This window comes from Myotis nattereri (assembly GCF_964212035.1).
Source record: "Myotis nattereri genome assembly, chromosome: Y".
Classification (NCBI taxonomy): Eukaryota; Metazoa; Chordata; class Mammalia; order Chiroptera; family Vespertilionidae; genus Myotis; species Myotis nattereri.
In genome coordinates this window covers 7,761,344-7,786,902 of record NC_138094.1, presented here as the reverse complement: position 1 = coordinate 7,786,902, position 25,559 = coordinate 7,761,344, and the positions used below count along the sequence as shown (strand labels likewise).

Genomic DNA, 25,559 nt, shown 5'->3' with positions numbered 1-25,559 from the left:
GTTACTGGGAGAGATCACCCAAAGGACTTATAGGCATGCATATAAGCCTAATGGACACAGACACCAGTGGAGGTGATGAGATGAGTAGGAGGTAGGGGGGACAAATGGGGGATAATGACACATATGTAATACCTTAATCAATAAAGAAAAAAATAGCCCTAGCTGGTTAGGCACTGTGGATAGATTATTGGTCTCCAGACTGAAGGGTCCCAAGTTTGATTCTGGCCAAAGACACATGCCTGGGTTGTGGGCTTGGTCCCCAGTGTGAGGCTTGCAGATGGCAGAGGATCAATGGTTCTCACTCATCATTGATGTTGCTATCTCTCTCTCCCTCTCCCTTTCTCACTGAAATCAATAAAAAATATTTCAAAAAATAAAAAAAGAAACAGATGAATGAAATAGAGACAGAGTAAAAAAAATACAATTTAGAATACCATAGAAGGAATCCTATTATTTTCAGATATTTAATAATTCCTACAACTTTTGTGATAAAATAGGTTTGCACTGTTTTGGTAATATAATATTTAAATTATTTTTCTTAACATATTAATTTTTATTGCATGTAACACTATATTATAAAAGGCTAATATGCAAATTGTCCCTTCAAACAGGAGTTTGACCAGGAGATCAACCATGGGGTGGGACTGTGTAGCTGTTGTCCCCAGCTGCACCCTCCGGCCAGCCCCACACTGTTCTGTCTGCCCCCCCACCCCCTGCAATGATCGAGAACCCTCCAGCTAGTAAGCTTCCCACAGCCCTTTCCACTTGCCTTCATCTTCCCCCATCTGATCCCACACTCAATCGGGGTGGGGCCAGCCAGCCAAACACTTGCATCCCCTCCCCCTGACCAACCCGGCGATTGGGGTGTGCAGGCCAGACACCACGCATGCACGAATTTGTACACTGGGTCTCCAGTATTATTATATTTAAAATAGTTTTTCTTGGGATATTAATGCTTATTGCATGTAAAATTATTACATTTAAAATAGTTTTTCTGGAAATATTAACATTTATTGAATGTAACATGACACTAAAACCATTTGTCTTAAAATATTAAAAAAGTAAATATAAAAAAGAGGGACACTGTATCAACATGGATTAAAAGGAATGCATTCCTCACTCTGGTGTTATCTACTTCTTACCTCACTAATCAGAAGATGAAGAATTATTTCCTAACAATGAAACAATAAGATAGTGTTCAGTACAGATGCCCATCCCCTACTCACTTTCCACATGGCTTCCTGAAATTAAAGTACAGCATTCCTTTTAAAACAGCTCATTACTCTAATCCATGAAAGGCTGTACCATTTACCTTGACTTCCCATCCCAGTAGTGCTGTGCTTTGGAACAGAATGGGCAGGTCTTGTAGGTGGAGGACCCCCACTTCTGGAAGATGGAGTTCTTTGCAGTGGAAGGGAATCCACCCTAGAGCCACTGCTGTGAAGATTAATTGTATGTCTGCCATCCTCTGTGTTATAAATAACATCATTCTAATTGAGTAGGGTCAACATTAGTTAAATGGTCAAGTGTGGTTATTGTGTATAAATCTTTACTAAACAGGATGATGGTCATAAGCATGCTGGTTAGCCCAAAATGATAAAATTCTATTTACATGTCTTCAGCACAGTGCTCAGAGATATTGAAAATCAGTTTGGATAACTGAAGAAAGAACTGAAGCAGCATTATATATAGGTGCCAATAAAAGAAAACAAAACACACACACACACACACACACACACACACACACACACACCAGAATTTTAATGCAGAGAATCCAGAAACACTAAGTGAAAGAAGTTATTTAAAAGATACAAGAAAACAGTCTCAACTAGTCTTCAAACTAATTTCATCTCAATAAAAGCTTTTAAAACGTGTAACGTCATAGTTAAAAATTAAAATATAAAAATTCAAAACATGATGCATTACAAAAAAGTGTTATTTCACGAATGTTATCATATAATTCCTACAGTTCATTTATAAAATAATTCTTTGATCAGAATATTACACTCTATTTTAATAGTATTTAAAGAAAACATGTTGAATAATACATAATTAACAATCACTGTTTTCGTTTTCAAATAGAAAAGAGGCTTATCTTCCAATTCTGTAATTTGTCATGGGAAAGATGAACTATGAGCAGCCTCATATGTGGCCAAATATGAACTGGCAAACTCTTCTCAGTATCACCCAGATGGTAAAAACGGGAACTTTCACCTTCATCTTGCACAAACCCTGCAATAACACTTTAGGAAATTTCCCGTGAAATGTCACACACCTAATTATCACAAATGGACACTAAATCTTTGAAATTAGGAAAACTGGTTAATATGAAACCAACTTTTCCTGCTACAGATATATTGAAATGAATATACTTTCCTTTCATAGTCAGTCATATAAGTAAATAGATAAATTAATTAAAAGACAATTCCCTGAAAATAGCTCCTCAACATTTTTATTCATGTTTCATATTCCTCATATACAAGAAATAAAGAAGGAAAGAAAGACCAATAAACTTGGTGAATCATTGGTTTTTAGCCTTTTCCTGAGTCAGAGACCCCTTTGTGAATCTATTTAATACCATAGACATTTCTCTTATGTAGTTTCCAAATGGAAAGTTTTCTACATCAAACGTAAGTACAAGATCATCTTATCAAATTAATAATAGAGATTATTATTTTACACAGTACAGGGTTGCACATTCCTATACTCAAAACTAGTATTTCAAATCCAATTCTAAATAATGAAGTGTGTGTCCTTGACGTTGATATAGTTAGACTAACTTTTATTTCAGTGGGAATTTTCCAAGGTGAACTGATGTCCTTTATTCAGACGAAAGAAGGGTACTTTCAGAACAAATTCTTAGTAGTTCAATAAGTATGAATCTTCACTTTAAACCTACATAACTTCCTGTTCCCAAAGTGTAACATTCTAACATAAGATCAATAGAATTGAGTCTTCAGAGAACAGTTGAAGTGACTAGAGGCAAACAGTAATGCTAAAATAGACTGAATTTAGCTTGAGGTTTAAATCCTATCCCTGTAAGGTCATTAGGAGTGTTTCACACATTACATATTGCATTCATTATTGTAAGTGCTATATCTCTTTAGCAGTTACAAATCATACTGATCATCAGTATACATTCTCAATCTATTGAATGGTATCATTTCTTTTGCTTTGAATGATATGAATGAAATTGAGGTGTATCTCTTCATTCAATGTTACTGTTTTCACATAAATAATGGTTTCATGCTCATATCTTTTTTTAAATTTTTTAAAAATGTTTGAGTTACTGACAGTTTATGCACTCTTTATTGAATTTATAGGAGTTAATATATCACATAGGCTTCAGGTACACAAGTCTATGATACCTCATTTGCATATTGCATTATGTGTTTACCTAAGTCAGATCTCCTACCATCCCTAGATTTTGAAACATTACCTAAGTGTTTTCCACCTGAGGGTCCTTTTGCTTCTCTTACTTCCTCCACTTCCACTTCCAGACTTCTCACATCACCTCTATTTCTTGATGGAACTGGTGCGCTCTGCCCACCCCCACTTTGAAAAGATCGTTTCTTGGTGTAGTCTACTTTAATTGTTTTTCCACCCACAGAATAAAATGAGTACACATAATATCAACACTACATAACATTTAACCTGAACAAATGAGCAACTGTTTGAAACTAATTATTATTGCAACCAAAATCAAGATCTACCTCAAATTCTTCACCCAGACCAAGAATTTCCTTCAAAAATGATAGAGTCCTTTTTCATGGTAAGTTTATGAAACACTTCATTATTAAAAATATTCCATTGTAGTGTTCAACACAGAACCATATATGTTGGTTAATAAAAGTCCTCCAAAGACCTCTAGTAATAAGAACTAAAATGTCTCACATTCCAGGGGAAAACACATACATTTCATTCTTGTTTTTTAATAGGCTTATTCTTGGTTATCTGGAGAGAGGGATAGAGAGATGGAAACATAGGTGAAAGAGAAATATTTTGATCAGCGGGTTCCTTAAATGTCTCATACTGGCAAACCAGCTTGCATCCTGGGCATGTGTCCTGACCATGTATAGATGATGAGACATGTTGGTTCAAGATTCTATCCTCTACCATTGAGCAATACTGACTGTGCAATGTGGATTACTTTTTAGGATGTATCTGTTACTTCATTTATGTTTTGACACAACTATTTCATTTTTTCCAGTGCACCCGGCTTAAATAAACTATATTTTAAAACAAACAATCATTTATTAAAAATGATTAGGTACATTTTTGCTCCTCTACCACTTCTCAGATTTCTTACATTTACTATTTTTTCAGTTAAAATGACAGAAAACAATGTCCAGTATGAATGCAACTCTGTATACATAGTTCTGATTTGTTTCTCCATTCTATTTTTAATCGGCTCCTTGCACAAACTTTAGTATTTTTTGGTTAGTACACTGTTTGATGTTAAATATGGTTCTAAGAAAACAAGCCATCTTGAAGGGGAGAGTTTCTATGACTAGGAACCCAGCCTCACCTCCACCCAGATGGGCCTCACACATCACCTGAGAGCAACTCTGGCCAAAGACCTTTTTAAGGCAGCAGCAGATCCACAGACACCGGGACTCAAACCCCCCACCACTGCCACTGCCTCCTGTAGTCTTAGAGTGCACAATTGAATTGCCGATCCACTCTGTGGCCATTGGCCCATCGAACTCAGGCACCTGGATTCTGCAATGGTAGCTAAAATGGGGAGAAAAACAAACAACCACCAAAGGACAGAAAAGGAGGAATTGCCAGAAGAGGAACTCAATTAAATTGAGGCATACAATATGTTCAAAAAGAAATTCAGAATAAGGGTCATACAGTTCATACACCAGATGCATGGGAAATCCACAACTTACATAAGAGTCAAGGAAAAATGAAAAAAAAAATTGATAATAGCTGCAATAAAAAATATGATGGAAGGTTTCAATAGTAGACTAGAAGTAGCAAAGGATTGAACCAGTGATTTAGGAGACAGGGCAGAGTAACACACCTGGAACAACACAATCTGAATAGCAATTTGAGAGAAAAAATAGAAAGCAGGTGGATATCCTAACGGAGATTGGGGACAATATGAAACAAAGTAACATGTGTATAATAAGGGTGTCAGAAGGACAAGATGAGGAACAAGGATTAGGAAACCTATTAGAAGAAATAATCACAAAACCTTCCTGACCTTGGGAAGAAAAAGTCACACAAGCACAGACAGTCACAAACAAGATGAAACCAATAAGACCTATACCAAGACACATTGTAATTATAATGGCAAACAATAACAACACAAACAGAACCTTAAAGGCTGTAAGAGAGAGACAGAGAGCCACCTACATAGGCTCTCCTGTTAGATTATCAAATGATTTTTAACAGAAACACATCAGGCCAGAAGGGAATGAAAGTGATGCAAAACAAGGGACCAATTCCAAGAATACTTATCCAGCCAGGCAATTGTTCAAAACTATAGGGGAATTCAGTGTCCTCACAGAAAAAAATAATATCTAAGGGAGTGTTTCACTACTAAACCATCAATGCAAGAAATGCTAAAGGGGCTGTTGTAAAAAGAAGGAATAGAAGAGACAGAAGAAACACAGGCATAAAGAAAAAAGTTGCAACATATCAGTACCTATCAAAATAACCTTAAACTTAAACAGACTAAACACTCCATTCAAAAGATATATAATGGCCAAAATTATAATAAAAAAAGACCCATATGTATGCTGTCTATAAGAGAACCACCTCAGAATAAGGGCCTCACATGGACTGAAAGTGGAAGGAGAGAAAATACTTTTCAGGCAAGGAGGGAAAAAAACTAGGGGAGCAATAATTATATTTGAAAAAATAAATCTCAAGAAGCCAAGATGGCGATGGAATAGGCAGACTCGTCCCAGGGCTTATCCGGGAGCAAATGGAGTGAGCAGCTGAAACTAATAACAACCACCCGGAAGTGGCAAAGTACACTCAGGTGGTCAGACAGTTTGCAGCCAGGAAGGGCAGAGTTCCTCTGGTAAGGTAAAAACCATGGATCGGGGCAGGAAACTTTGCCACACCTCTGAGCCCAGAAAGGATATAAGCACCCCTATGTTCATAGCAGCACAATTCACCATAGCTAAGATCTGGAAACAGCCTAAGTGCCCATCAGCAGATGAATGGATTAGAAAACGGTGGTACAGCTACACGATGGAATACTATGCTGTTGTAAAAAAGATGGAATTCTTGCCATTCGCAGCAGTATGGATGGAACTGGAGGGCATTATGCTAAGTGAAAAAAGCCAGTCAATGAAGGAAAAATACAACATGATCTGACTCATTTATGGATAATAAAGACCATTATAAACTTATGAACAAAAATAGATACAGAGGCAGACCAGCTTCAAAAAGACTGTCAAACTACAGCGGGAAGGCCGGGGAGGGTTGGGGGGCAGGCGGGGAGTGTAAGAGATCACCCAAAAAACTTTATGCATGTATATAAGCGTAACCAATGGACATAAGACACTGGGGGTTAGGGGAGGCCAGGGGATTGTCGGGGGGGGGGGGGGAGGGGAGAAAAAGGAGACATATGTAATACCCTTTGTAATACTTTAAGCAATAAAACAATTTAGAAAAGAGAGAAAAAAGAAATCTCAAAGTAACGGTCATAAAAAAGAGATAAGACCGATTGCTATGATGTGCTCTGACAAGCAGGGGGTAGACTCTCAATGAAAGAGCTGCCCTTGGTGGTCATTGAGCTCCCACAAGGGCAGCGCCACTCAGCTGGATCCTGTGCTGACAACTGGCAAGTGGTGCAGCAGTGGCAGGAATCTCTCCCACCTCCACAGAGGTGCTAAGCATGTTTGGCAACTGGGATTAAGCCTAAGCCATCATTCTGACATCCCCTGAGGTCTCCCAGACTGCCAGAGGGTGAGGGACTCCTCCAAGTGTACAAAGTTTGTTCACTGGGCCTCTAATGTTATTAATAAGCTACAATAAGGTATAACAAAATTCAAATACTTGGAGGCTAAATAGTCTTTTATTAAATAAATGGAGGCCCAGGGTATGAATTCCTGCAAGGAAGCAGTCTGGTCGGCCTCTCGAGATGGGGGCACATGGGGCCAGGCTGGCAGCCGTTAGAGGCCATTGGTGGTTAACCAGAAGGCCATGCCTCCAATCTGGGCGTTAGCACATATAGGGGGTGTGGCTGACCAGGGGGAAAAGCTGTGGGTGGTTTGCTTATCAGTCATGCCCCGAATGGGGCATTGCGGACAGATGGGAGGCAAGGCTGGTCAGGGATATGGCCAATTGGGGTCCAGATAAGGCTGGTTGGCTGCCGCAATGCAAGTCATAGCCACCAGCCATTCTGGTCATTGTGCCATTCCGGGCACAGGGCTTTTATGTACAAAGATAGATTATTGGACTACCGAAGAGATTAAAGAAGAAATTAAAATCATCCTGGAAATAAATGACAATTAAAAATAAAAATCCAAAACCTACTGGAAACACTGAAAATAGTCCTTAGAGGGAACTTCATAGCATTACAGGCCTAACTCAAAGAACAAGAAAAACAATTAACAAATTATATAACCCGCACAACTTAAAAAGTTGAGAGAGCAACAAGCAAAGCCCAAACTGAGCAGCAGGAAGAAAATAATGAAGATCACAGCAGAAATAAATGACATAGAGACCAAAAGCCTCCACAAAAGATTAATAAAGACATGAGCTATTTCTTTGAAAGGATAAGCCACATTGATTAACCTCTAGCTAGGCTCACCAACAGGACCCCAGTAAACAAAATAATACATTCTGAATATTTTAACAATACAATATGTAAACGTTAAACATTTAAGTATATTGTAATTTAAATCAGCACTTACGAAACAACCTTGTATAATTCAAACCTTCCCTCCAATCCTGAAACTTCATAATGGTACCTACAATTCTTGATGCTTCCCCCAAACCTACCATTTGCTTTTAGTCATTCTTAAATAACAGAAGCCAAATCCTTTACAATAAAATGTTGTCTGTACCTTATCATTTTTAATTTCAGTGTCTAATTTTTCTGTCATAGGGGCTTCCTCCCTGATCATTGCCAATAAGTCTGGGTGGTTGACAAACAGCTTTGGGTCAAGCAAACTGCACCCTGGGAGCTGGGCATGGACCAGATAGAAAGAGCAGACTGGCCTGGCCTCTCCTTCCCTAAGGCCACTCCTTCTCCATAAACAGCAGAAAGGGGCACAGCACCACTCTGTTTCCTGACAGACCCTGATGCCCACCAGACTGTGTTGTGCTGAGGGCTTGACAGCTCCAGGGTCTCAGCCTCCCCCACCTGCCTGAAGTCCTCCCACTCCAGCCCCAAAGCTGCCCTCTGAACTTCCTGTGCCCTTGTGTCCTGGGTATCACCACTTCCCTGCACCGAGGTGAAGCTAAAAGCCTCATGGATCATCCTGCTTGCCCTGTCCTTCCTGGTGCAATGGCCCTGGGGAGCCCTGTGAATCCTCAGGCGCCCTGCAGCTGAAGGCCCCCTAGTGGAACTGAGAGGAAGCGCGCTGCCCCCAGGAGCCCCTCAGTCTCCCAACACAGCCTGACTCTGGATGCCCCCTGGCTCTGAGACTGGTGCTGTGAAGGAGCAGGTGGTGCAGAGCCTGCTGAGTCCAGGCAAGGCACTCGCTCACTGGTGCAGGCATCCAGGCCCTGGTGTGCTGAGTGGGTGCACACTGGGCTCATGCACAGGCGCTGGTCATGTGAGCGTGTGGTACAGAAGGCACCTAGCCAGGCCCAGCCTGCAGTCTCTGTTTGGGCTCCTGAGAAGTCTCCTCCAATCAAGGGCAGGGCAGTGGGCGTCACCCTGCGCAACTCCACCCCTCAGTCTCAGCACTGGTGTATGAACCTGGCCCCTGCAGCCCAAGGTTCCTGAGGAAACCCACCCACTTTCACACACCAAAATCCTCCCCCAAAAAAGCTGAGTGTGAAAACTGGAATGGAGAAAGGCATGCCAGTCCCCCACTTTAACAAAAGGCAAGTTTTGTTCATGTGATTGCCTCCTTTGGGAATGGGTTTCCCGTTTCATTCTTGCTTGACAGGAAAATAATCTTTGTTGTGTTGAGGTTCCCCCCTCTAGAATGTTCGGATTGGATTATGCAGTTGTCTGTGTACAAGGAAGGCTTTGGTCTACTGACAGAGTTTTGACCTTTTCCCTTTCCCAAGTGCAACCCATGCAGGGTGCTGCAGTGTGCACCTGCCTCCATACACCGCAGGCCTTAGCACCCTCCCTGGTGTGTAACTCCTCTCCTCTGCCCCACACCCCTGCTCACTTCATTGCAAGCCTGCCCCACACAGGGAGGGTGGCTCTACCTGTAAACTTTCACGTTCACAGGACAGGCCAATGGCTTCTGTTGAGCAGTTCCTCCATCTTGAAAAGGCCAGCTGTCTTCTGTCTGACCATGGCATGTCTATGTGAGTGACCGCCCAAGCCAAGGGAGTTGAGAACCTAAGGGTCAGGATCTAAAGTCTGCCCCCTGCACTCCTGTAGTGTACAAGGTCCCTGTCCCCAGGCCAAATTATAATACTTGTCATCAGAAGTCAGCCATTCTTCCTTCCTCCTCCCAGGCAACACCCTAAAAGAAGAGGCCGGCTGTCTCCTCTTCTGTAGTCCTGCCTCTTTCCAGGCAGGCTGAAATGCTGGAGATGCTGCTCCCACAGCCCCTTGTGAGGTCTTTGCCCAATACTATTACATTTCCCTGCTACCAACAACGCAGAGTCAGCAACACCTTGCAAGCTTCTTTATGGTTCTTTCAGTGACACTCATGTTAGGTGGCATATGCTCTCTGACTCTTCCGCAGGCGATCCTTTTCTCCTCTTTTCCTCCTGTGTAAAGGGAATGGACAGAATCCCTCAGCCAACCTTGGTGTGTGCCCACACACTGCATCGTTTCTGTCCTTTGGGGCCATATTTGCTGTTCTGCTCCCTCTCCTCTGAATCTGGAGTGTCCCCTTCTATACACACACACCCACACTCACAGACACTGGCATGCGCCTGAAGGTGTGTGGGGCCCCTCTGAAGCACATGTCCACAGTCAGTACACCGTGCCTTTTCCTGGCCTGTTTAACTTTCCTACCCCAGGACTTCAATAGTCTCGTCCAGATCCTGCTGCCATTGCCAACATTGTGGGCTCAGCTCAGCGGAACTGAGTGGTGGTTATAAAAACAAAGAAACGTGAATTAGAGGCACTGAAAACTGGTAAGGCATGGGCAGGTAGGACTCCACTGGAGTGGCAAGAGGCCTAAGTGGGTGGTGAAAGCACCGACAACAGGATTGCAGAAACATGATGAAGAACCATGTTTGTTGCCCAGGGCCCGAGGCCAGTCATCCTGAAAGCCATGGTGCTTACAGCACCCCCATCTGCTTACATTCTGTGGGCACCAGGACTCCCAGTTTCCCTTTGCTGCTCTCACACACATTCCTGGTGCACTAGGGTACCTCCAATTTACCCAGGCCCGGTTTTCCACATTCACTTTTCTAAGGAGATTCACAGGGGCAACTACTCACCTTTTAATGCCCAGCAGGGGGGCTCCTCCTCTCCAACAGGTCCCCTCTGCAGCTCCCTCCTCTGGGTCCTGAGTCTGCGGAGTAGTACTGCAGAGGATTGGGCCACAGGTCCTCGCTGATGATCTGGGAAAGAACACAGGGAAGAGGGGGAACAGACCAGTCTGCTACTCTGCTTTTCATGCACGTGGGGCTTCCACCATTACATTTTCTGACAGTAGCCAGAGCAGTATCAATCACCTCAGCAATCTTGCCTGACCCGAGCAGGGTATGTTCAGACAACCAGTCGAAGAAGCTGACGCTGCTTGTATCTTGCCGGCAGCTGGGGGCTCCACGTTCATAATCCCAGAACCAGAGGATTGGAGTGGAACTAGAGGCCCTGTACCCTGCCGGAAGGAAGTTGGAAGGCTGGATTCCCATCGGTCCAATGTCCACACCCACCCACCATTTTCCTGCTCTTCCAAAGGCCCATCCTGGGAACTGTCACTCACCTGCAAGGCTGACATCATATTGCTTAATGATCAGGTCATTCAAGAAGTAGGGGTTGCTCCGGAAGGAAAACATCAACCTGCAGCGGTATTTGGGAAGGCTCACTTCCTTCACCTGCCAAGAGATGCAACTAGTAAAGTGTCTTGTCTGCCAGCTTCTGGAGTGAGCCTGCCTGCAGGAATCACCCACCTCCCCTCCCTTTCTTTCTGCTCGGACACGTCCCACTGGGTGCCAAAGTTGTCATTCCAGGCTCCACTCTGCCTCCCAGTCTGACCTCCACATTGATCAAGTAGTTCAGCAGGTCTTCATCTTCGTCACTGATGAAGGCTGATATCTGTGGTGGTTCTGGATCTGCTTTTGGTCAAGGAGCTCTCAGAGGCTGTGAAACGAAATGGGCAGCTAAAAGCCACGGAGCCATCCTGGGGGCATACGAGAGTTGGCCGTGGATGGCAGACATTGCCCCTGTTCCAACCTCCTCACCACCTACCTTTCTTCACACATGCTCACAACAATGGTACCTGTGGGTTCATGTTCACCTGAGCATGAACCTGCCCTAACAATCGGAGGGTTCATTTCCAGACATGTTCTGAGACCTCCCTGTCCTCTGTGTGCCTGTGCAGATGACGCAGCGCTTAGGGCAGCGGCTCTCAACCTGTGGGTCGCGAACAATGAAAATACATCCTGTCTATCAGATATTTACATTATGATTCATAACAGTAGCAACATTACAGTGATGAAGTAGCAACGAAAATAATTTTATGGTTGGGGGTCACCACAACATGAGGAACTGCATTAAAGGGTCGTGGCATTAGGAAGGTTGAGAACCACTGGCTTAGGGTGTCCGCATGGACTCTTGCCTTGTCCCTTAGGATCGCCTACACGAAATGTATGGTCTCCAGAAACAGTGGCAGCACACATCTTCTAGAGGTCCATGTGGGTCACAAAGGCTTCATTCCGGGTTGGAAATAAGCCTTTTATTGCACACGAGTTGCAATAAACCGGTGTGTGTGTTTGTGTGTGTGTATACCTCTGGTCCTTTGTGTATACCTGTGTGTGTGTCTGTGGAAGAGGGAAGAAGCCTGCCTGGAATTCCTATGGGCATCTGATGTGTTGAGAGTGGACACTGGAAGCATTCACCTTAAACCTGGCTAAAACGAGCTGAGTGTTTACACTGAGCTTTTTGGTCAAAAAGGGAGAAACACAAAACACTACCTCCAAGGATCTTTCCACTGCCCAGAAAAGGTGCCCTTCCACTATCTGATTGTGGTGTGGTACGTTGTGCCCATACTTCCTGACCTGACACCTAGAAGCCGGCCATCGCTTTGCCCAGTGCTGTGCCACTGGGGAGGGGAGGCCCTTTCCTCTGTCCTCCTCCCCTTCACCTTCTCCTGGCTCCTCCTCCACTTACTCCCTGTGTTCTTTGTCAGCAGTGAAGCCAGAAGGGCTCAGGCAAGGATACAGCTTGGGCCCAGAAGTTGGGGATGCACTGGATGATGGCCCTTTTGCACTCAAGAATGGGCTTTCTAAGCCGAGAGGTCTTGCGCTTCACCTGCAGGTAGGCCCTGCTGGCTCGGGCGCTCTCAGTGCTCAGCTGGACGTGAAGGGCCGCCAGCACCTCCAGTGTGGGCCAGGTGCTTGTCCCACTGGGCCCTGGCTCTGCTCGCTGCTCCTCAGGTTTCGCCTCTGCTTCTACCTGGGACTCCGCCTCCTCTACTGCACTCATTTTGTCCCCAGCCTCAGCTTCCACCACCTGGGAGAGAAGGTCCACGTCCAGTAGCTGCCCCGCCCCAGCAGCACCTGGGCCCTCGCCTCCTAGGGCCTTGGTTTCTGCACAGCCTCACGCTTAACATGGAGGTTACCTCGCCACCCCTCCTGCCCTGGCCTGCGTGGTCCCTCCCATGCCCCTCCCTGCACCTGTACACACAAGCTCCTGTGTTCACCCAAAGGGCCCTTGCGGGTACACTTCTGACACAAAGTGCTGGCGAGATCCGCAGTGTACTGACCCAGCAGGACCCACCCCCCTCCCCCGAACCCCCAACCTCCAGATGGCACTGGTCCTGAACTGTGCAGCTGCCAACAAGCAGGTGGCAGTGTTTGGAGTTCACTGCATGTCCCCAGGTCCCTTATCTGGATCCTTCAGGCATAGTCTTGGTTTCACAGGGTAATTCTCCTACACAGGGGGTTTGGGGCCACCTCATGGAAAGGAGGATGCACTAGCTATGCTGGGTGCGCTGGCCATGCACAAGATGCTCTTTGCACATGAACTTCAATCAGTGAGCGAGACTGCACTTGACCCCATTCTGCTCCGCCCCTCCCTTCTCCAGCAGCACTGCTGGCCACCAACCTCCATGCAAACTCCTCCTTGCCCCCCATTCTGAAGTATATATAATCCTCTGGCCTTTTCCTGGCTGTCACCACCTACCTGCTCTTCGCATTGATGCAAGCGCCAGAGTTTGCACATGGCGAATTTGCTTTCTGTGTCACTTTCAGACTGGTACACATTGGCCCCTGGTAGAATGGACAGTCACAGTCCTGGCTGGTGTCTCATTGAGCTGGAGCCTGATCCCAAACACCAGAGGTTGCTAGTCTGGCAGCTAAGGGAATTCACCTTGGTTTTGTGTTGGATTCCTGGTCAGGGTGATTAAGGGAAGAAAGGGATCTCTTCTCTCTCTCTCTCTCTCTCTCTCTCTCTCTCAGCAGTAAACATATCCTGGGATGAGAAATAAAAATGTAATAATAAACAGGTTCATAGGACCTGGGCAAGAGAATGTGGGAAACTGTTTATTGCCTTCACTATCTGATAAGCATAGACAGAGAACTCCCCAAAACCCCCCGAAGGCTGGGTGCCTTTGAAGCCCTAGCGAAGCTCAGAGCTAGGTGCCACCTCTGTTTGTCCAGACAGTGGTAGCTGAAACTACTCCCCCATTTATTATTATGTAAATCCTTGCTGATGGGCTAGTCTGCTTGTTACTAGGGGATCACCTGCTTAAGGGCTATGCTATGGGTGCATCCCAGATCAATAAAAGCTTGGTGAGGCCTGAGCAAAGAAGAAGTCCTTTGGGACTTGCCGCCTGGTCCCCCAATATTGCAAAATTATCTCGTGTCTTTTTCTCTCATTTGCTGTGCGGCTCCTCTTTCAGATACCGAACCCTACTCCACGCAGGGCGTGGAAGGAAACACTCAACAAGAGAGGGCACCCCAACCTGGAAAGTCTCTGAGGTCCAAGCTGTAGCCAAGGGGAAGGCCTATGGCTATAGGGGACTGTAGCCTCTATTCTTGCAGATCCAAGGCTTAGGAGAACAAAGCCAAGAAAAGGGCTCATTCTCTGGGCCTGCAGGTCATTGCTTTGCTATCTGCATCTCATTTCTTTCATTCTCGCTGTCTTTTCTTCTGAATATGTGGGTGCATATGCCCTTTCTGAGTGGTGTTTGTCATTTCTTGAGATATGTTCCTAGTAGTGGGATTCCTGTTCAAATGGGAGCTCCGTTTTTTCAATTTTTTGAGGAAACTCCATAGTATTCTGCATAGTTGCTTCACCAGTCTGCATTCCCACCAGTAATGCAAGAGGATTCCTTTTACACCCCATCCTCGCCAGCACTTGTTGTTTGTTGAATTGTTGATGATAGCCATTCTGACCAGTGTGAGATGCTATCTCATTGTCCTTTTGATTTGCATCTCTTGAATGATTAGTGATTTGGAGCATGTTTTCATATGTCTCTTGGCTTTCTGTATGTCCACTTTCGAAAAGTGTCTAAGTCCTATGCCCATTTTTTGATTGGAATATTAATCTTCCCTTTTGTTTAAATGAATGAGTTCATCCTCGGCTGCACCCTCCAGCCAGCCCCACACTGTTCTGTCCGCCGTCCCCCTCCCCCTACAATGATCGAGGACCCGCCAGCCAGTAAGCTGCCCACAGCCTCTTCCCCTGGCTTTCATTTTCTCCCATCTGATCCCCCACTCGATCGGGGTGGGGCCAGCCAGCCAAACACCTGCATCTCCTCCCCCTGGCCAACCCAGCAATTGGGGTGTGCGGGCCGGACACCACCCATGCACGAATTTGTACACTGGGTCTCCAGTATTATTATATTTAAAACTAGAGGCATGGTGCACAAAAATTTGTGCACTGGTGGGGGTGGGGGGTGTGTCCCTCAGCCCCACTTGTGCCCTCTCATAGTCTGGGACCCCTTGGGAGATAACGACCTGCTGGCTTAGGCACACTCCCAGGTGGCAGAGGGCAGGCCCAATGCCTAGGTGCGTGACCCGCAGCTCCTGGTCAGGTTCAGAGCAGGGCCCATTGGGGGGTTGGGGTGCCGCACCCTGTCACACTCAAGGCACGGTCGATGGGGAGGTTGCGGTGCCACCCCCTGTCACGCACAGAGCAGGGCGGATCAGGGGGTTGTGGTGCCACCCCTGTCACATACCAAGCTGGCTGATCAGGGGGTAGGGGTGCTTCCCCCTGTCACACACAGAGCAGGGCCCATCAGGGGAGTTGGGGCTCCATACCCTATCACACACACAGCATGGCTGACCAGGGGGTTGGGGATCTCCCCCCTGTCATGCACAGAGCAGGGCCCATCAGGGGGTTATGATGCCACCCTCAGTCATGCTCAGATAGGGCCGACTAGGGGGTTGGGGCGCTGCCCCTTGTCACACTCAAGGCAGGTTCAATGGGGAGGTTGGGGCGCCACCCCCTGTCACCCACAGAGCAGGACCAATCAGAAGGTTGGGGCACTCCCCCCTGTCACACTCAGGGCAGGGCCGATGGGAAGGTTGTGGCTCTACCCCGTCACACACAGAGCAAGACCAATCAGGGGGTTGGGGAGCTCCCCCTCTCAGGCACAGAGCAGAGCCATTCAGGGAGTTGGGGTGCCTTCCCCTTTCACGAACAGAGCAGAGAGGATAGGGAGGTTGTGGCCCCGACCCCTGTCACACATAGAGCCACAGGACAATCAGGGGGTTTTGGTGCTGCCCCCTGTCACACTGCTCCAGGGGCCAGGAGGCCTCGTGGCTCCGCTGATCCCAGTGCTAAGAGGCCTCATGGCTCCACTGATCCCGGATTTCGGAGACCTTGTGGCTCCCCTGATCCCAGGCCAGGAGGCCTCGCGGCTCCGCTGATTCCAGTGATGAGAGGCCTCATATCTCCACTGATTCTGGTGCTGGGAGGCCTCGCTGCTCTGCTGATCACGGTGCTGGGAGGCATATTACCATTTTACTATATAGGATAGAGGCATGGTGCATGGGTGGGGGCCAGCTGGTTTCCCCTAAAGGGTGTCCTGGATCAAGATGGCGTCCCGCTCGGGTGCCTGGCCAGTCTGGGTGAGGGGATGATGGCTGTTTGCAGCTGGTCACACCCCCTTCAGGGTGGGGGTCCCCAATGGGGTGCCTGGCTAGTCTGGGTGAGGGGCTGAGGGCCATTTTCAGGCTGGTGGGTGACTGAAGCTCCCAGCCTCTCCTTTTTTCCTTTTTCTTTTATTCTGGGATTTATTTACCTTCTATGGCTGTCACTGGAGCTGAGAGCTAGCTTTAGCTCAGACCTCGACTGCTGAAAGCAGGTTTCTGGACTTTGTTTACCTTCTGTATTTGAAACTTTGTTGCGACTGCAGCTCTGAGATCCCGGCTGACTGAAAGCAGGTATCTGGGGTTTTGTTTAGCTTCTATATTTGTAACAATGTTTCTTAGAGAACAGCTCAGAGCCCAGCAGTGGCAGGTGAGGAACGTTGGATTCCTCTGTCACTGGAGCAAGCAAGCCTCCTGTTCGCGTCAGTTGCCTAGCTGCCGGCGGCCATCTTGGTTGGCAGTTAATTTGCATATCGACGTGATTAGCCATGGGAAGGGTAGCGAAGTTACGGCTAATTACCATGTTTCTCATTTATTAGATAGGATTGTTTTTCTTGGAATATTAATGCTTATTGCATATAAAATTATTACATTTAAAATAGTTTTTCTGGAAACATTAACATTTATTGAATGTAACATTATGATACTAAAATCATTTATCTTAAAATATTAAAAATGTAAATATAAAAAAGAGGAACACTGTATCAACATAGATGAAAAGGAATGCATTTCTCACTCGGGTGTTATCTACTTCTTGCCTCACGAATTAGATGATGAAGAATTATTTCCTAACAATGAAACAATAAGATAGTGTTCAGTATAGACGCCCATCCACTACTCACTTTCCACTTGGCTTCCTGAAATTAAAGTGCAGCATTCCTTTTAAAACAGCTCATTACTCTAATCCATGAAAGGCTGTACCATTTACCTTGACTTCCCGTCCCATAAGTCCTTTGTCTTGGAATAGAATGGGCAGGTCTTGTAGGTGGAGGATCCCAACTTCTGGAAGATGGAGCCCTTTTCAGTGGATGGGAACCCACCCATGGAGCCACTGCTGTGAAGATTAATTGTATGTCTGCCATCCTCTGTGTTATAAAGAACATCATTCTACTTGAGTAGGATCAACATTTGTTAAATGGTCAAGTGTGGTTATTGTGTATAAATCTTTACCAAACAGGATGATGGTCATAAGCATGCTGGTTAGCCCAAAATGATAAAATCCTATCTTCACATGTCTTCAGTACAGTGCTCAGAGTTATTGAAAATCAGTTTGGATAACCGAGAAAGAACTGAAGCAGCATTATATATACGTGCCAAAAAGCAAAACAAAACACACACACACACACACACACACACACACACACACACACACATACACACACCAGAATTTGAATGCAGAGAATGCAGGACAGTAAGTCAATGAAGTTATTTTAAAGATACAAGAAAACAGTCTCAACTAGTCTTCAAATTAGTTTCATCTCAATAAAAGCTTTTAAAACATGTAACGTCATAGTTAAAAATTAAAATATAAAAAGTCAAAACATGATGCATCACAAAAAAGTGTTATTTAATGAGTGTTATCATATAATGCCTACAGTTCCTTTATCAAATAATTCTTTGATCAGAATACTATACTCTATTTTGATAGTATTTAAAGAAATCATGTTGAATAATACATAATTAACAATCACTCTTTTCATTTTTAAATAGAAAAGAGGCTTATCTTCCAATTCTGTAATTTGTCATGGGAAAGAAGAACTATGAGCATCTTCATATGTGGCCAAATATGAACTGGCAAACTCTTCTCAGTAGCACCTTGGTGGGAAAAACAGGAACATCCACCTTCATCTTGCACAAACTCTGCAATAAAACTTTAGGAAATTTCCCGTGAAATGTCACACACCTAATTATCACAAATGGACACTAAATCTTTGAAATTGGGAAAGCTGGTTAATATGAAACCAACTTTTCCTGCTACAGATATATTGAAATGAATATACCTCCCTTTCAGTCAGTAAAATAAGCAAATACATAAATTAATTACAAGACAACTTCCCTGAAAATAGTTCATCAACATTTTTATTCATGTTTCGTATTCTTCATATACAAGAAAGAAAGATAAATAAACTTGGTGAATCATTGGTTTTTAGCCTTTTCCTGAGTCAGAGACCCCTTTGTGAATCTATTTAATACCATAGACATTTCTCTTATGTAGTTTCCAAATGGAAAGTTTTCTACATCAAACGTAAGTACAAGATCATCTTATCAAATTAATAATAGAGATTATTATTTTACACAGTACAGGGTTGCACATTCCTATACTCAAAACTAGTATTTCAAATCCAATTCTAAATAATGAAGTGTGTGTCCTTGACGTTTATATAGTTAGACTAACTTTTATTTCAGTGGGAATTTTCCAAGGTGAACTGATGTCCTTTATTCAGACGAAAGAAGGGTACTTTCAGAACAAATTCTTAGTAGTTCAATAAGTATGAGTCTTCACTTTAAACCTACATAACTTCCTGTTCCCAAAGTGTAACATTCTAACATAAGATCAATAGAATTGAGTTCTTCAGAGAACTGTTGAAGTGACTAGAGGCAAACAGTAATGCTAAAATAGACTGAATTTAGCTTGAGGTTTAAATCCTATCCCTGTAAGGTCATTAGGAGTGTTTCACACATTACATATTGCATTCATTATTATAACTGCTATACCTCTTTAGCAATTACAAATCATATTGATCATCAGTATACATTCTCAATCTAATGAACAGTATCATTTCTTTTGCTTTGAATGATATGAATGAAATTGAGGTGTATCTCTTCATTCAATGTTACAGTTTTCACATAAATAATGGTTTCATTATATCATCTTTTTTTAATTTTTTAAAAACATTTGAGTTACTGACAGTTTATGCACTCTTTATTGAATTTATAGGAGTTAATATCACATAGGCTTCAGGTACACAAGTCTATGATACCTCATTTGCATATTGTATTATGTGTTTACCTAAGTCAGATCTCCTACCATCCCTAGATTTTGAAACATTACCTAAGTGTTTTCCACCTGAGGGTCCTTTTGCTTCTCTTACTTCCTCCACTTCCACTTCCAGACTTCTCACATCACCTCTATTTCTTGATGGAACTGGTGCCGTCTGCCCACCCCCACTTTGAAAAGATGGTTTTTTGGTGTAATCTACTTTAATTGTTTTTCCATCCACAGACTAAAATGATTACACATAATATCAACACTACATAACATTTACCCTGTACAAATGAACAACTGTTTGAAACCTACTAATTATTGCAACTAAAATCAAGATCAACCTCAAATTCTTCTCCCAAACCAAGCAATTCCTTCAAAAATGATAGAGTCCTTTTTCATGGTAAGTTTATGAAACATTTCATTATTAACAACATTCCATTGAGATATTCAACACAGAACCATATATGTTGGTTAATAAAAGTCCTCCAAAGACCTCTAGTAATAAGGTCTAAAATGTCTCACATTCCAGGAGAAAACACACACATTCCATTCTTGCCTTATAATAGGCTTATTCTTGGTTTTCTGGCGAGAGAGAAAGGGAGAGGGATAGAGAGATAGGAACATAGATGAAAGAGAAATATTTTGATCAGCTGTTTTCTTAACTGTCTCATACTGGCAATCCAGCCAGAACCCTGGGCATGCGTCTTGACAAGGAATAGATGATGAGACATCTTGGTTCACAATTCTATCCTCAACCATTGAGCAATACTGACTGGGTAATGTGGATTCTAAAAAGTATGTGTCTGTTACTTCATTTAAGTTTTGACAACATCTATTTCATTTTTTTCAGTGCACCAGGCTTAGATAAACTATTTATTTTTAAAACAAAGAAGCATTCATTCAAAATGATTAGGAACTTTATTCCTCCTCTACCACCTCTCAGATTTCTTACTTTTACTATTTCTTCAGTTAAAATGACAGAAAAAAATGTCCAGTATGACTGCAACTCTGTTTTTAGATAGTACTGATTTGTTTCTCAATTCTAGTTTTAATAGGACCCTTGCACAATCTTTAGTATTTTTATGTTACTACACTGTTTGATGTTAAATATGGTTCTAAGAAAAGAAGCCATCTTGAAGGGGAGAGCTGTTGTGACTAGGAACCCAGCCTCACCTCCACCAGATGGGCCTCACACATCACCTGAGATCCTAGAGCCACTCTGGCCAAAGACATTTTTACGGTAGCGGCAGACCCACGGACAGGGGGAATCCAGCCCCCCACAACCGCCACTGCCTCCTGTGAGTCTTGAAGTGCACAATTGACTTGCCGATCCACTCTGTGGCCATTGGCCCCTTGCAATCTGGCACCTGGGTTCTGCAATGATAGCTAAAATGGGGAGACAAACCAACAACCCCCAAAGGAGAGAAAAAGAGGAATTGCCAGAAGAGGAACTCAATTAAATTGAGGCATAAAATATGTTCAAAAAGAAATTCAGAATAAGGGTCATACAGTTCATACACCAGATGCATGGGAAATCCACAACTTATGTAAGAATCAAGGAAAAATGAAAAAATTGGTAATAGCTACAATAAAAAAAATATGATGGAAGGTTTCAATAGTAGACTAGAAGTAGCAAAGGATTGAATCAGTGATTTAGAGGACAGGGCAGACTTACACACCTGGAACAACACAATCTGAAAAGCAATTGGAGAGAAAAAATAGAAAGCAGGTGTATATCCTAAGGGAGATTGGGGACAACATGAAACAATATAACAAATGTATAATAAGGGTGTCAGAAGGACAAGATGAGGAACAAGAATTAGGAAACCTATTAGAAGAAATAATCACAAAATCTTCCTGATCTTGGGAAGAAAAAGTCACACAAGCACAGACAGTCACAAACAAGATGAACCCAATAAGACCTATACCAAGACACATTGTACTTACAATGGCAAAGAATAACGACACAAAGAGAACCTTAAAGGCTGAAAGAGAGAGACAGAGAGTCACCTACAAAGGCTCTCCTGTTAGATTATCAAATGATTTTTACCAGAAATACATCAGGCCAGAAGGGAATGAAAGGAAATATACAAAGGGATGCAAAACAAAGGACCAAATCCAAGAAAACTTATCCAGCAAGGCAATCATTCAAAACTATATTGGAATTAAGTGTCTTCACAGAAAAAAAGAAATCTAAGGGAGTGTTTCACTACTAAACCATCAATGCAAGAAATGCTAAAGGGACTGTTGTAAAAAGAAGGAATAGAAAAGAAAGAAGAAACACAGGCATAAAGAAAAAAAGTGGCAACAAATCAGTACCTATCAAAATAGCCTTAAGCCCAAATGGACTCGATACTCCATTCAAAAGATATAGAATGGCTAAAATTATAATAAAAGCAGACCCATATGTATGCTGTCTATGAGAGACCCACCTCAGAATAAGGGACGCACACAGACTGAAAGTGAAAGGAGAGAACATACTTTTCAGGCAAAGGAAGTGAAATAACTTGGGGAGCAATAATTGTATTTGAAAAAATAAATCTCGAGAAGCCAAGATGGTGGCAGAATAGGCAAGAATGTCCCAGGGCTTGTCCTGGAGGAAATGGAGTGAGCAGCTGAAACTAATAACACCCACCCTGAACTGGCAAAGTACACTCAGCTGGTGAGACAGTTTCCAGCCAGGAAAGGCAGAGTTCCTCTGATAAGGTAAAAACCAGGGATCTGGGCAGGAAAGTTTGACACACCTCTGAGCCCAGAGGGTCAAAGGGAGAACATGTGGCACACAGCCATGACTGTTTGGACAGGCACAGCCCCTACTGTGGAAAGGAGATCCGCGGGACTGTTGGTGCGGGGGGATTTGAGATCTGGCTTCCATTATTACGGAGGACTGAGCGTAAAAGGGGCAGCCTGAAGCGCTGACTAGACCATGCTGTGCCGGTAAGAGAGGAGCTTACAGAGACTCAGCCTTCCCCGTGTCTGTGGCTGGCGGTTGTTTGATTGTTTTCACTGAACCCTGTTCATAGGACATTTCGGATACAGACACTCACCTGTGCTGAAGAGTGGGAGAAGGTGCGGATGAGTGGAATCTGGGGAGAGGCTGGGGAGAGAAGGGGGGCCAGGAGAAGTGGCAGTAAATTGAGTGCTGAGTCACCCATGAGCCCAGGACTTGGGCAGCCATTTTCTCCTGAGGCTAAAATTCCTCCCTCCAGGCCCCAGGCAAGGAATAGAGCCACAACCTGATTCAACCCTGAATGAGATGAAGGATTAACATAATCTGACTAGTCCCTGGGAGTAAACAGGGTCTGGCCTATAGAGGGGCTTTCAGTCCCAGCAATGACAACAACAACAACAACAACAACAAAGAGCACAAACATTCCTGAAAACTGGGATCTTAAACCAGCCAAATTAATGACATTTCAACTTTTCATTTTTATTTTTTTATTATTTTTTTAGCTTTTTTTTTTGCATTTTTCATTGTTCTCCTTTTTTGTTTGTTTGTTTGTTCTTTTATTTAATACTTCTTTTCACATAATTTTTTCAACCATGTGAGCAGCAGACACTTGAGCGGCACGCTCTTGTCCAAGGAACATCAGCCCTCTGAGCAGCCTGTCTCGAGCCTAAGAGTAGCAGCCTCATGTGGCCTGCCCTTGTCCATGGAGCTGCAGCTAAGTGAGCAGCCCGCTTCCCCATCTGAGGAGTAGCATCCATGGGAGCAGTCTGACCTGTCCGAGGAGGAGCAGCAAACGAGCAATCTTCCTACTTCTGAGGAACGGCGGCCCTGCGCAACCTGCCCCCATCTGAGGAGCAGCAGCTGCGCACACCCTGCACTAGTCAGAGGAGCAGCAGCTGAACAAGCATCTGCCCTCAGCCAAGTAACAGCAGCTGCACGAGCACCCTGCCCAATCCGAGGAACAGCAGTTGTGTGAGCAGCCCAACGTCATCTGAGAAAAAGCAGTTCTGCGAGCAGCCAGGCCTCATTTAAGGAGCTGCAGCAGCCCACCCTGTTCCAAGGAGCAGCAGCCACACGAGCAGACCGCCCACGTCCGAGGAGCACCAGCCCTGCGCAGCATGCACTGGTCCGAGGAGCAGAGCCACAACAGCATGCACCTGTCCGATGAGCAGCAGATGGATGAGTGGCACATTCCCGTCTGAGGAGGAGCAGCCACGCGTGCAGCTCACTGCCATCCAAAGAGCAGAATCCTCGAAAGCAGCCCACCCCCATCTGAGGAGCAGTAGACTTGAAATAAATGTGTTCAAGTCCTAGGACCAGTAGCCCCACAAGCAGCCCATCAAATCAGAGGAACAACAGCAGCATGCAGCCAGCCTCCATCCAAGTATCAGCAGGATGTGAGTAGTTGGCCTCAGTTCAAGGAGTAGCAGCTACGTGTGTAGCCTGCCCCCATACAAGGAACAGCTGCTTCGTGATCAGCACACTCTCTCTGAGGAATGGCAGCTGTGTGTGAAGCCACCCCCACCAGACAGAGGAGCCACCACAGCTGTGAAGAGCACCCACCAGAGGAGCGGCTGCCAACTGAGGAGCAGCTGCTAACACAACCGCCCAAGGAGGAACCACAGACCGAGGAGCCACTGACACCCAAGGAGCAGCCACTGAATGACTCAACATGTAGATATGTCGGTGAGATCAAACATGGGTAGACAAAGAAACCCCCAAAGGAAAGAAAAGGAGGACTTGCCAGAAAAGCAGCTAATTGAAACAGAGGCATGCAGCATGACAGAAAAAGAATTCAGCTTAAGGTACTAGTATGAATAAACCAGATGGAGGAGAAAATCAACAACTTGTGCAAGAATAAAGAATAAATGGATAAAAAAATCAATTAATTATGTAAGAACCAAGAAGAAATGAAGAGCGATACAGCTGCAATAAAAAACACCATTGAAAGTAGATTAGGAGAAGCGGAGGACTGAATTAGCGAATTAGAAGACAGGGAAGCAAAACCACTCCCAAACTGAATTCAATTAAAGAAAAAAATTAAAAGACAGGAGGACAGCCTAAGGGAGCTAAGGGACAACATGAAATGAAACAACATGAGAATAATAGGGGTTCCAGAGAATCAGAGAGAGGAACAAGACTTAGAAAACGTATTTGAAGAAATAATATCAGAAAACTTCCCTGAGGTGGGGAAGATAAAAGTCAGACAAGCACAGATTCCCAAACAAGGTGAACTTGAAAAGACCCACACCAAGACTCATCATAATCACCATGTCAAATGCTCAGAACAAAGAGAGAAACTTAAAGGCTGCAAGAGAGAGACTGGAAGTTACATACAAGGGATTTCCTATTATATTATCAAATAATTTCTCAATAGAAACACATCAGCCAGAAAAGAATGGACAGAAATTTACAAAGTGATGCAAAGCAAAGGACTGAATCCAAGATTACTGTATCCAGCAAGGCTCTCATTCAAAATTGAAGGGGAAATAAGAAGCTTCACAGACAAAAAAAGGCTAAGGGTGTTTATCACCACCAAGCCAGCAATGCAAGAAATGCTAAAGGGACTGGTGTAAAAAAAAAATAAAATAAAAAGCTAAGAAAGGAAACAGGCACAAAAAATAGAAATAGCTACAAAAACAAGTACCTTTCAATAATAACTTTAAAAGTAAATGGACTAAATGTTCCAATCAAAAGACATTGAGTGGCTGAATGGATAAAAAACCATGACCCATATATTTGCTGTCTACAAGAGACCCACCTCAGAAGAAGGGACTCACACAGACTGAAAGTGAAGGGTTGGAAAACAATCTTTCAGGCAAATGGAAATGAAAAAAAAGCTGGAGTAGCAATACTTATATTGGACAACTAGACCTCAAAGTGAAGGCCATAACAAGAGATAAGGAAGGCCATTTCATAATACTAAAGGGATCAATACAACAAGAGGATATAACCCTGATAAACATATATACACTCAATGCAGGAGTGCCCAAATACATAAAAAACTCCTGTAAGATATCAAAGGAGAGATTGACAACAATACAATCATAGTAGAGGACTTTAATACACCACTGACATCACTGGATAAATGCTCTAGACAAGAAATCAGCAAAGAAAACAGCAATCCTAAATGACTCACTAGATCAGATGGACTTAACTGACAACTGAGAACAATTCACCCCAAAGCCATGGAATATACATTCTACTCAAGGGTTCTTGGGACATCTTCAAAAATAGACTACATATTGG

General features: G+C 44.0%; 1 protein-coding gene across 1 annotated transcript in view; it reads left to right on the top strand.

Moving 5' to 3' along the window:
• The window catches only part of LOC308512314 (melanoma antigen preferentially expressed in tumors-like), a gene marked incomplete at both ends in the record, with an annotated part of 79,707 nt that extends 56,195 nt beyond the window's left edge, over nucleotides 1–23,512 (top strand). The window contains one exon of the mRNA XM_081082097.1: nucleotides 23,372–23,512. Coding sequence (XP_080938223.1) covers nucleotides 23,372–23,512 — 141 coding nt within the window. The remainder of the gene's footprint in view (nucleotides 1–23,371) is intronic.
• Nucleotides 23,513–25,559: the final 2,047 nt, after the last annotated feature.